General features: G+C 43.4%; 1 protein-coding gene across 3 annotated transcripts in view; it reads right to left on the bottom strand.

Moving 5' to 3' along the window:
- Positions 1 to 12,264, bottom strand: part of ANO4 (anoctamin 4) — a 257,266-nt gene that overhangs the window by 63,884 nt on the left and 181,118 nt on the right. For all 3 annotated transcript variants that reach the window (XM_045002152.1, XM_045002153.1, XM_045002154.1), the window contains 4 exons: positions 7,360 to 7,494; positions 6,294 to 6,390; positions 5,663 to 5,723; positions 1,262 to 1,344 (listed from right to left, as the gene is read on the bottom strand). In XM_045002152.1, the coding sequence (XP_044858087.1) occupies positions 1,262 to 1,344; positions 5,663 to 5,723; positions 6,294 to 6,390; positions 7,360 to 7,494 (376 nt within the window). The remainder of the gene's footprint in view (positions 1 to 1,261; positions 1,345 to 5,662; positions 5,724 to 6,293; positions 6,391 to 7,359; positions 7,495 to 12,264) is intronic.

The following is a 12,264-nucleotide window of genomic DNA, read 5'->3' as shown; positions in this document are numbered from 1 at the left end:
CTCACATCTTCTATGGGTCATCTCAATTATCACTTCAAAGGTTTTTTTCTCCTGCTGACGATAGCTCATCTCAATTGATTGGATTCTTCCAGTTGGTATGCATACTTTCACCTTTTCATGTTCTCTGTATGTATAAATATCTCCTGTCTGTGTGTTCCATTCTATGCATCTGAAGAAGTGGGCTGTAGCCCATGAAAGCTTATGCTGAAATAAATTTATTAGTCTCTAAGGTGCCACAAGTACTCCTGTTCTTTTTGCGGATACAGACTAACACGGCTGCTACTCTGAAACCTGTGACCATTAATGCAGCCTGATGACTATTGTAGCTCTCCCACAAGGGCAATGAACCCTCTTGGCGGAAAGGAACATAGCTCCGCCTACTATTCTCTGACTCTGCCCACAAAAGAATCCTACATGCCTGGGAGCAAGGAAACCCAGAGCAGCAATGCTCCAGGCCATGCAGGGGTTCCAAATCCACCTTGCAGGTTCCTAGCATCCTGCCCTTCTCCTGAATAGCGACCCCCCCCCTTAGTTCCCTTGCCATCAGAGCCCTGCATGCCTGTGTGGCAGCCACAGCAGAAGGGAGGTTCTGGCTATTTTTCACCTCCCCAGCCTCCTCTCATAGTAGATTTTCCTCCAGTGGGCATTGGGTGAATTTAGCTGCTTCACTCCAAGCCTTTTGAGCAATAATACAATGAGCAGCCAGACTTCTGGGAGCTGTGAAAACCTTTTGAGGTTCCCCATCAGTATTCTTAGCAGCTATCCAAAGCAACACCTTAGGAAACTCATCTGGATGTTGATGTATAGTTATTCAAGGGCGGGCAGGCAGGTCAACCTTTTGCATTTTTTTAAATCTGAATTTCTATGGACTAACAAGTCATTGCTTTAAAAAAAATTAAATCATGCTGAAAGATTCTTTTAGTGTGATTGTTGCTAGTTCTACCACAATGGAGGCCAGATCCTTTCCGAATCTACATTGGCATAAACTCAGAGAATGCCCCCAAACTTCAGTGAAGTAAGTTTGTATTTACATTGGTGAAAAATGAGAGCACAATTTGGCCTGCAGCAAGTTTCTTCACAGCTCCAGATGAAGCATCTTGGGAGAAAATGCTCCTCCTTGCATAAAGATCAATTATAAGATTTATTTTCTAGCTTCTGATGTGAAAGATAAATTGATAATAAAACCAAAGGAAAAAGTGGTTGCTGATTTTTAACCAGAATCTTTTATATGCAAGATTAAAGTAGTAAATTATCTACAAACCTCTTCTTCTTCCCAGTCTATCAAGTCCCAGTCATAAGCAATTACTGCTCGTCGTCTTTTCCAAAACTCCAGGAAAACAGTTGCTGGAGCAAATAGAAAAAAGAAATCGCAAGATCATTTTCAAATGAAGAAAATATGTGACCTACTAGCATTATTGCTGAATGAAGCTGTTACATTATTTTCATTTGTTTGCATAAATGGACTTGTTTGAACAGCAAATCTTTCTGATGATCAAAACTGCACTGCTTTCTACTTTGGCTTGTGTCAGACATGGTTGAACTTTGGCGATTTCATTTAGTGCTAATTGAACACGTTTAATTTGCAATCAAATGTGCTACAGAATGAAAAGAATGAAATGGTTCCTGTGAGTCATCTTAGATCAATTTAGATAGACCAATGACAAAGACAAAGGTTTCTTGGGAACAGTGTAGATGAAAAAGGTATCTTGCTTTATCAGAAGACTATTTAAAATACACAGGAATCAATATCTAGAGGAAGCAAAGAAGTTTCTAATCAGATTCCAGCACACATGCAAATCAGTACAGAGCTGCTGAGGAGACGAACTGGTGCTTTGCCTTTCTAATCCAAGGCATTGCCTTTAAAATACAGGAACAGATGTTTCTGGCATTGATAATGGAGTAAATTTTTTTCATATGAAGCCCCATTACATAACTCACTGGAGTATAGCATAAGTACAGCACTCACTGCACTACAGTATTCAGAAAAGTGGTTGTGCTTGCCACTGTGTTTTATATTGGCAGGAAAGATCAGGAAGTATTTAGTCAATTGATTATAATCCATGTCTTGGAGAATTAAACTGGCACTGTTTGTATTTATTTACACGTAAGCCACTGAAATCCATGGGACTCACTCACTGACTTCAGTGGGCTTTGGATCTGGCCCTTAGTGGTCATGAGAGGTGCCAGATTGATAGCCCTGGAAATGGAAAACCTCTGTTTATTCACAGACCAGGGCAGGGATGCTCCCAGCAGTGACTATACAAGCCTCCCGAAAAACAGCCTGACAATGTGCCTCAAGTCTTGTCCTAGAGGGATCCCCTTAGTGCGCATGAATGCAGTTCGTTCTCCATGCCAATTCAGCCCTTAGTCTGCCTACCGCCAACAAGAATGCCAATTATTATGGTGGTTTTTGTGATGCACACAGATGATAGTTTTGTTTCCTAGTAACTGCATTCAGAGCATCAACTCATTTCACATAGACTAGAAATCAGCCCTCAGAAAGTAATGACTTTTAGTTACAACCATGTCAGCTTGGATCTCTCTTTTCCCCCCTCCCACTTCTCTATATTTTCAGGCTCAGTAGCAAAGTACAGTGAGAATGACTACTGTCCTCACATCTCCTTTCCACAAGGGCACACTGTATTAGAAATCTTGTGAGATTTTTAGACCAATTTTCTGAACTTTTGAGGCTAATCCAAGATGAATCAAATTGTTTTCCCCTCTTATTTTTAAAGTACACAGTGGGGGGGAAAATCCACAGTTAGTATCTCTGCCTATGGCTCTTGAAGTTTCTTTCTGGTACTATTTTTCATTTTTTCAGTATTCACCACTATGATCTCCAATATTCTATTTCCTTTTATTGTATTACACTCTTCTTTTTCTACCGAGGTCAGTAGCCCTTCTTTCCACCATTGACTATTATATCGTATGCTGTTGATAGCTCATCTCACTGCATTTCTGTAATACTGAGAGCTTCTAAAAGTATCAAATTTTGAAACCCCACTTCCTTTCCAGTCAGATCATCTCTAATATCTTTGGTCATGTATTCAGCATTCATTTCTGAACAAGACAGTATAACATCATTCTAGAGAGACAAGGTGGGTGAGGGAATATCTTTTATTGGACCAATTTCTGTTGGTGAGACAAGCTTTCAAGGTTACACAGAGCTTCCACAAACCTGCAGAAGAGCTCTGTGTAAGCTCAACTGCTTGTCTCTCTCACCAACAGAAGTTGGTCCAATAAAAGATATTGCCTCACGCACCTTGTCTTTCTAATATCGTGGAACCAATACAGGTACGACAACACTGCATATAACATTATTCCATCATACTTGCAGTACTTCTGTTAGGATATTTCAAAATGTACATTTATCTCATATGCGTAAACAAAATTCTTGGAAAGCTCTGAAGTTCAGAGCTTACAGACATACTTTAGTATAGTTCTGCTACACTATTGTTTGCCCTCCTTTCAATCTGTCTTGAGATTCAACCTAACAGGAACCTTCTACAAAAACCCCCCTCAACAGGACTTCCTTGAGCACTTTCTGTCTAACTGGTGACCTTGTATAGTTGCGAGGCTGACTTCCTCTAGTGGTTAACAGGGGCGGCTCCAGGCACCAGCGCACCAAGCGCATGTCTGGGATGGCAAGCTGTGGGGGTGGCAGTCAGGCTGCCTTTGGTGGCGTTTCTGTGGGAGGTCCGCCAGTCCCATGGTTTCAGTGGCAATTTGGTGGTGGGTACGTTGAAGGCGTGGGACCAGCGGACCTCCCGCAGGTGCGCCACCAAAAGCCACCTGATTGCCGTGCTTGGGGCAGCAAAATACATAGAGCCGCCCCTGGTGGTTAAGGACCTATTGTTCATCTCTCTTTTCTTACCCTACTTTATTTCAGAGCATTGATGAATACTCTCATTCCTTCTAACCTTCTTGAATACACTACATAGTCATGGATTTCTGTTAAAGAACCTCCTCAGATTCTGCCCCCTTTGAGAGCAGAAGGAGGAGGATGTTTTATGTTCTGAGGAGTATATTGGCATTTCTTATTGCTAATAAAAATACTAAATACTTCCACTAGTTTCTGTTCATTAAATTTTGCATTTCAGCAACTGTTCCAGTGTTAATTCCTTTATCAGAGAAACCATGCTTCCGTGTAATCAAGAAGGAATTATAATTAGGACTCTTCTAGTGTCTCTTAGCCTCCTGAAAAAACTGTGGAGAAAGGAAGAGGTAGGCATATAAATTAAAGTCATTCAGTTGCTTCTCTGGCGAAGCATTCATAATGACTGCTTCTGGATAATAGTGCCGGTTGAAGAATGACACAACTTTGGTGTTGAGCTTCAAACAAAGCTGGACAACAAAATCATTGTAATATTCTCCCCCTCCATGTCAAATAAGTAACTGCTATAATGTTACATGACCTTAAAATAACTTGTTTATTGCTTAATTTATTGACAAACATCAATTTTTTATCACAAGTCTGTACAAAGCGTGAACATGTCTCTGTGTGTGTGTGTGTGTGTGTGTGTGTGTGTGTGTGTGTGTGTGTAGTAGAGGACGGAGGTTTCTCATAACTTGATCCTTAGCCAACGGCTATTGTATCTTTAGCAAGAACTAGTCTAGGCAAAAGAAAATTAGTGACATTCTTCCCTAGAGGCTGTACTAATGTTTCCACTAAGCACAATACATCTTTTGGCATAAGGGATGACATTTAGGTCTTTTCCTCTAAAATAACAAACTTGAAAATGTGGGGCTTGGCTTTCACAAGTGCTAAGCACTCATTACTCCAAGAGAAGTCAATGGGAACTGCAAATGTTCTGCACCTTTGAAAATCAAGCCCAGATGCTTGATAGGAGAAAGTATTTGTCCATTTCTGAGATTTGGTAAGCCTGGGTGAGAATATCCTCCCCAGAAAAATTCTGTGTCTCTGAGGGTATGTCTACACTTCAAGCTAGGGATGTAATTCCCAGCTTGAGGAGACCTACCCACTCTAGCTCTAATAGTTCTAGTGCACTAAAAATAAAGCATAGCCATTGCAGTACAAGCAACAGGAGGGGCTAGCCACCTATCTACATGCCTAGCAAGGGGTGGCCCATGTATTTAATAGGATCATTCATATACTTCAAGAAAGCATCCCAGATCTCTGAGAATTTTTCTTGGATACAGCGCCGCTGGAACAATTTGTATAGTGGGGGTGCTGAAAGCCTTGGACCAAACTGTAAATCCTGTATATAATAGAAACCACTTCACTCAGCACCCCCCAAACTCCTAGTTCCAGCACTTATACTTGGATATAACATGATGCCTTTCCCCAGAAAAGACAAGGCCTGAGGAATGACGGAATAAAGTCTCTAGAACTTAATTCAATATCAACACATTTTAAAACTCTAGTTTTTCAACCAGGATATAAATGTCCACCTGGATACTGCTTATTTGATCCATTTTTTAAATTAAAATGTCCAGAAACTGAACATTAAAAATATAAATTCTTACCCTTTCCCTCCACGTTTTCACTGAACCAGAAAAGACTTGCTTGGGAAGAGTCAAGCCAATACTCTGCATTTCAGCATCTGAAACTAGGCATGCTGGAGTTTAAAGGGTCCTATCTCACACCATACATTTAATGGAAAATGTACTAAATATTACACAAATCCAAAGAAAGACTTACCCCACACTGCCATGAAAACGGCAAAAAAGACAGTAGCTCCGTTGTCAAAAAGGTGAGTTACCTGTGTATGAGACCAATAACCTGATGAATTCATTATTTGAAGGTTCTATTCACAATGTATTCTGTTTTGTTAAAAGATAAAGATAAAAATAGGTGGTGCTCATGAGAGCTGCTAGACTGACTGTCCTGAAGACCAACATCCTCTCTGTGGGCCTTTCCTTGAATGGTGCTCAGCATGGGAGTTACAGGTGCTCAGCACCTCTCGGGATCAAGGCCCATATCAGCTGAACAGTTATCTCTTGTATAGACTTATAACTTCTGGGGCAGTTCATCCTTTCAGCCCAAGGTAATTTGTTTTGAGAAGCTATGCACGCAAGATGGTTCATAAGTGCTGTTCCAAGTGCTAGGACATAATTTTTGTGACTGCTGAATATATCAAGTGCAATTGCATAATACGTGTAAATAAGTTCTAAAGATCAAATTCAGTCATAATATAAGTGGGTTCATTGAAGTGAAGGGACTGAATTTGATCCGTCACTTGAAACTTTTTTTATTTAACCAAGTTTATTAAACATATTCACAAAATACAGAGAAAGAATAAACATTTTCTATTTGGATAGTTTAAATGTACCTTGGCATAAACACAGCTGTCTGATAACCTCATGAAGGGACAGTATTTATCACATATTGGACACATTATAATATCTGTAGCTTGACAGACTTCTTTACTGGAAAAAGAGAGAAGATAATGGTTGATACTTTCATACACAACTATCATTCTGAAAATGAACCAATATATTTCTCTGAAATCACAGATGGTGAATTAAATTTCTCTTATCATACATTTCTAGTGCTTTCTGTTAGTGATGTCAGTATGTGCTTGCTGTCTACAACACTTTGAGATATGTACACTATGACTGTGTAGGTCTTCTCAACTTCATATATGAATAATGCCTTTCTCAAGAAAACACATGCACTTTGAAATCTTTAGATGGCATGTTCTTTTGTTTTGTTTTTTTAAAAAAAGAGCAAAATCAAAAAGGACTAGAAAACATGTAGAGAATAGTCCTGCAGTGGCTGGCAGGATAGACAGGATGAGTTATTAGTACTTTACCATTTCTAAATTGTCCCTGAGCCAAGAGAGGTCTCTGACAGAAAGAGATAGGAATATGGTGATTATGGATTAAAGGGAATTTCGTTAATTTCAAGGGACTCTTTCAGGCACTTCCTCAGGCTGTGAAGCAGTGTGGAGGTACAATACCTCCAGAGGAGCTCCAGGTGGCACAATGCCTGAAGAGTGCCATCTGGAGCTTTGGGAAGCACACTCTCCTTGGAGAGTGACATTTCCTCACCCCTCTTCTCGCCATTCAGAAAGTCATGGCTCCACCCTCTCCCCGTCACTGTGAGATGCTAGCTTGCACAGCGTCCCTAGCTTTACATAGTACATGCACTCAGGGGACCACATGATATCCAGCCCATGTGCCAGAGTGCAAGACAAGGGAGACTTGATGCACGTTCTCCACTACCTTGTGAAAGCCTGGCACAATCTTGCCCTATGTGTTTACGTTGTTTTTGTTAAAGACTTGATACCATATGGTGAATTTTAAAATAAGAAATTAAACAGAACCAAATTATACACAACAACCCCAAACATGTACAAATATGGGTAACTTCACTAATAAAAGTGCTCACTTTACCTGACTTGGCAGTGGTTCAGTGTTGTGACTCCATACAAAAAGACAAACAATCCAATGAAGGCAGCTGGGAAGAGCATTCCTGTGTACCAGCCTAACCAGGCAAAGTACAAGCCAATTTTCTCACCAAAATACCGTCTGTTTAAAACACAACAGAGTAAAGTTACCTGCCAGTTTCTGTAGGTTTTATTTAGCATTGTTAGTTAACAGAAAAGGAAGATTTAAGTCATATTTGAGGGGAGATATTGGGACTAAGATTTTCTAAAACAGGAGCCTAAATCCATACTTAGGCGCCTGCATGTTCTTCAAAAATGCTGCACAGTCAACAACTCCCATCGAGGGCAGCGGTGCTGGATGTTGAACGTTTTTGAAAATTTGGTAATTGGTTCTGTACGTCCAGGAAACAAAAGGCGAAATGCTGCTCTCCGTTATACAGAAGTGTTCCCTGAGAAACTCTGTTGAAATTGATGTAGTTACACTGGACCCAGAGCATTTCCAAGAAAAACACAGTTACTAATCTGTTCCATAACTGTCGTTCTTCAGGAAGTGTTGCACATGTCCATTCCATTCTTGGTGTTGGTGTGCCCAGTGCATGGCTGTAGGAAACTTTTCCCTTCAATGGTACCTGTTGGGCAGTTCGAGCTCCCTCTGCAGCTGCATAAAGAAGGGGCAGAGCCAACCCTAGCCCCCCTCAGTTCCTTCTTGCCATAACTCTGATGAAGAGGGGTAGGTGTGCAGGTTGTAAAATGGGCACGTGCAACACATCTCGAAGAGCATCAGTTACGGAACAGGTTAGTAACTGTTTTTTCTTCGTTGAATGATTGCACATGTGCATTCCTCTCTTGATGACTCACAAGCCATAAAACAGGAGGCAGGATTGGAATCTATTTCAATAAAGAGTAAAGAACAACTCATCCCACTCTAGCAGCATCTCTGGAGTCTTGAGCCACAGCATAGTGGGAGGCAAGTATGTGGACCAAGAACAAGATTCCTGTGGCACCTTATAGACTAACAGACGTTTTGCAGCATGAGCTTTCGTGGGTGAATACCCACTTCTTCGGATGCATCCGAAGAAGTGGGTATTCACCCACGAAAGCTCATGCTGCAAAACGTCTGTTAGTCTATAAGGTGCCACAGGATTCTTTGCTGCTTCTACAGAACCAGACTAACACGGCTACCCCTCTGATACAAGAACAAGATTGCCACTCTACAAATGTCTGCAATTGGAACTTTTGCCAGAAAGGCCACAGAGGCCAATTGTGACCTCGTTGAATAAGCTGTGACACTGTTGGATGAAGCGATATTAGTAGGAGGTACAACAGAGTTAATAGTGTTGCTAACTTTCTAATGGCACAAAACCGAACACCCCTGCCCAACCCCCTGCCCTGCCTCTTCCCCGAGGCCCCATCCCCACTCGCTCCATCCCCCTCTCCTTCCATTGCTTGCTCTCCCTCACCCTCACTGGGCTGGGGCAGGGGTGTGGGGTCCCAGCGGCACTTACCGCGGCTCCCAGGAAGTGGCTGCCAAGTTCCTGCAGCTCCTATTGGTCACGGTTTCTGGCCAATGGGAGCCACGGAGCCGGTCCTTGGAGCAGGGGCAGCGCGTGGAGCCTCCTTGGCCACCCATGTGTCTAGGGGCTGCAGGGACCTGGTGGCAGCTTCTGGGAATTGTGCAGAGCTAGGGCAGGCAGGGAGCCACCAGGGTCTCTTTTCGACCAGGCATTCCAGTTGAAAACTGAACGCCTGGCAAGCCTAGACATCAGCCAAGTCATAGCACATGAGTATACAAAATGCAATCCAAAAATAAATTCTCGGGGGCGGGGGTGGGGGATGACCTCTTACTCTGTCTGCCACTGCTACGAACGCCTGGGAGGATTTATGAAAGTGTCCGGTGTAGTAGGAAGAGAGCCTGAGACATAAGTCCTTGTATCAGAGGCCTGCTATGAGGCCTGAAGTAGTGGTCAAAACTTTGCTGATATGAAGCAAAGTCAGGTTGTGAGCAAGAGGCAGGCCCTGCTCACAGAATTTGGCAAGCACAGGGCTGATATTGCAAAAACACATATTCCTAAGAGGTGCTGGGCACAGAGCACTCATGCATCATTCCAGAAGGATGATACCAGAACACCTCGATACCAGCAAATTCCCCAAAGATAATAGGAACACACTGACCCTGTTGCAAGCCTGGTGCTAGACTCTGGCGACAGAGCCACTCAGTGAGTATATTCAGCCCTGATAGTTGAGGGCACTGAGTATGCATGGTGTAGGGAAGATCTGGAAGCTGGGGAAAATGCCCAACGACTCCAGAATGGCCACCAATATGAGGCAGAGTTCTGTTGTCCCAGACACATTCTTGAGGCAGGTGCCATTGAAGGGACATGGTGATAGATGGGAAGATAGGATCTGTGCAGAGACCAGACTGCTGTGGGGTTGTGATATGCAAGATCCCACCTCCGAGTCTGACAGTGAGAATTCCCCTCATTTGACCATGGCGGGGCTGATCCAGTCAGTACCAGGGACCTGTGCTGAGAGTCTGGTGATGGATGGAGTGATGCCATCATAGCAAGTTTCCCCTTGGATGGTACTGAGGGACCACTTGCGGTACTGAAGCTTGAATCACTGGCAGAAGTGGCAGTGGTGCCAAGGGACCAGACGCCTGTAGGGAAGACAACACTGGCACATCTCACTGAAGCTGCAGCACTCAGCCAGGGTTGGCTCTGATGGTGGCCTGAGCAGCGCCTCCATCACAGGAATTTCAGCCTAGTATCCCTATCCTTCTTTGCAAGGGCGGCTCCAGGCCCCAGCACACCAAGCGCGTGCTTGGGGCGGCAAGCCGTGGTGGGCGCTCTGCTGGCGCTGCGAGGGCGGCAGGCAGGCTGCCTTCGGTGGCTTGCCTGCGGAGGGTCCACTGGTTCCACAGCTCAGGCGGACCTCCCGCAGGCACCCCTGCAGGAGGTCCACCGAAGCCACGGGACCAGCGGACCCTCCGCAGGCAAGCCGCTGAAGGCAGCCTGCCTGCCGTGCTTGGGGTGGCAAAATGCCTAGAGCCGCCCTTGCTTCTTTGTCCTAGGTTTGAACTCCCTGCAAATCAGCCACCCTTCACGTGTGCTTCCCCTAAGCACTTCAGGCATCTACTGGGCAGGTCACTCACTGGCACAAAAAGCACACGGCTTGAAATCCAGTGACTGGGACATACCTTGGTGCTGTGAACGGAATACACTCCAAATGGGGAAAACAACAAGTCTGACAAATAGACTAATCACACACGCACGCACATGCACACATGGAGTCCAGTGTAGTTCAGAGTTCCAACGACCATAATGGGTGGTAAGAAGGAATTAAGGAGGACTAGATGCAGCTCTGCCCTTTATACCTGCACACAGTGGTGCATGGCAGCAGGGAAGCTTGAACCAGCCAATGGGTACCTCTGAGGGAAAAAGTTCCCAACGGCCATGTGCTGAGTGCACTGACACCAAGAGTGGAATGCATATGTGCAATCACCCAAAGAAGAACTGATGAATCAGAGAGCGTTCTTCTACCTTGCTCTCTTATTTCTGTTTGGAACTTCTCTTACCAGAGTCTTTAGAAAATTTATTTCACAATTCCAACATGGACTGAAAGCGTACCGCACCCTGATCATGACGTCCGATGCTTTATAAATCAATCAATAATAATGATAATGAAAAGTTTAAAAGATCACTCTACAGATTCATTTTAACAATTGAGAAAATATAACCATCCTGTGCTTCAGAAACTTTAGGTTCAAATCACAGCTGGGTGTCAGGTCAGTTTAAATACGTTTTACATCAGCACAACTTGTTATGCTAATATTGAAGCATCTGACTGCCAGGGTCAAAGAGTGAAACCAACCATGTTTTTGCCTTTAGACTACCTGAAAACATTCTTGGTCAGCCTTTTACAGTAAGGAAGAAAACACCCATGTTGTTTCTTGGGTGAGAGCCAGTGGAGGAGAGAGAAAGAGAGTGAACAATACTTGGCCTGGAATGAATGAAATCATCAATTTTAAAATGCATGTCAAAGAGTTTCCAGTTTGAGCAATCCATCTGTCTGAATTAAGATGATATTTTGTATTTTTAAAGCAATGTGAAGATTGATCTACACTGATTATAATCATTCAAACTCAGCTTCACTAGACCAAAGGCCAAATGTTGTCACATTGCTTTTATTCCTCTGTCATTCAACAGCCCACAATTCTTCTGGCTAAAGAGACGGAAATATGGCAGTAACCCAGTCAGTCCTGACAAGAGTAGCAAGTCTCACTGTACAAAGACACAGTGACATCAGTTTCAGATGCCTGACTTAACTGCATGAGTGAACCCCGGGGCCTAATTTTTGGCTGACAATCTGACTCCTCCACTGAGAAAGAAAATTTACATTTTATGAGATTATTTGCATCAGCACCTATTTTTACCGATGTATATAATTCAAAGTAGTGAGGCAAAGTATTAAAGACAGTCTTCTGTGGTGAATGAGGCAGTTATGTGTAGTATTTTTATGTTCCTCAAGTTATGTGTTCGATATTAATTTGCTTGCTGCCAGGAGTTAAGTCACAGGAGACTGTTAAGGAAGAAACCAACAGGAAATGAAACAATGACAAAGATGAGACTCCCTGGAGAACAATCGGGAAACTATTCATTAGGGATATCCCCTGCCTGCAGCTGGTCTGCTGTGGTGTATTCTTCCCAGGCCAAAACCAAGGATCAAAGGGGCTCCTAAACCTTAAGGATGCTGGCCTCAGGAAAGAGAAGAAGGTGAGTTGTCAGCAGACTGAGTCTGGCACCCCACACTGACTGAGACACAGTACACCACAAGGAGTGCAGCAAGGAGGCTGTCACTCCCAACCCAGAGATGGGAATACGCTGGACCTACCTGAGCGATGGATAGATTAAGG

Source organism: Mauremys mutica, chromosome 1 (genome assembly GCF_020497125.1).
Source record: "Mauremys mutica isolate MM-2020 ecotype Southern chromosome 1, ASM2049712v1, whole genome shotgun sequence".
NCBI lineage: Eukaryota > Metazoa > Chordata > Testudines > Geoemydidae > Mauremys > Mauremys mutica.
Note: the sequence above shows the minus strand (reverse complement) of the source record. Positions and strands in the feature narration are given on the sequence as shown.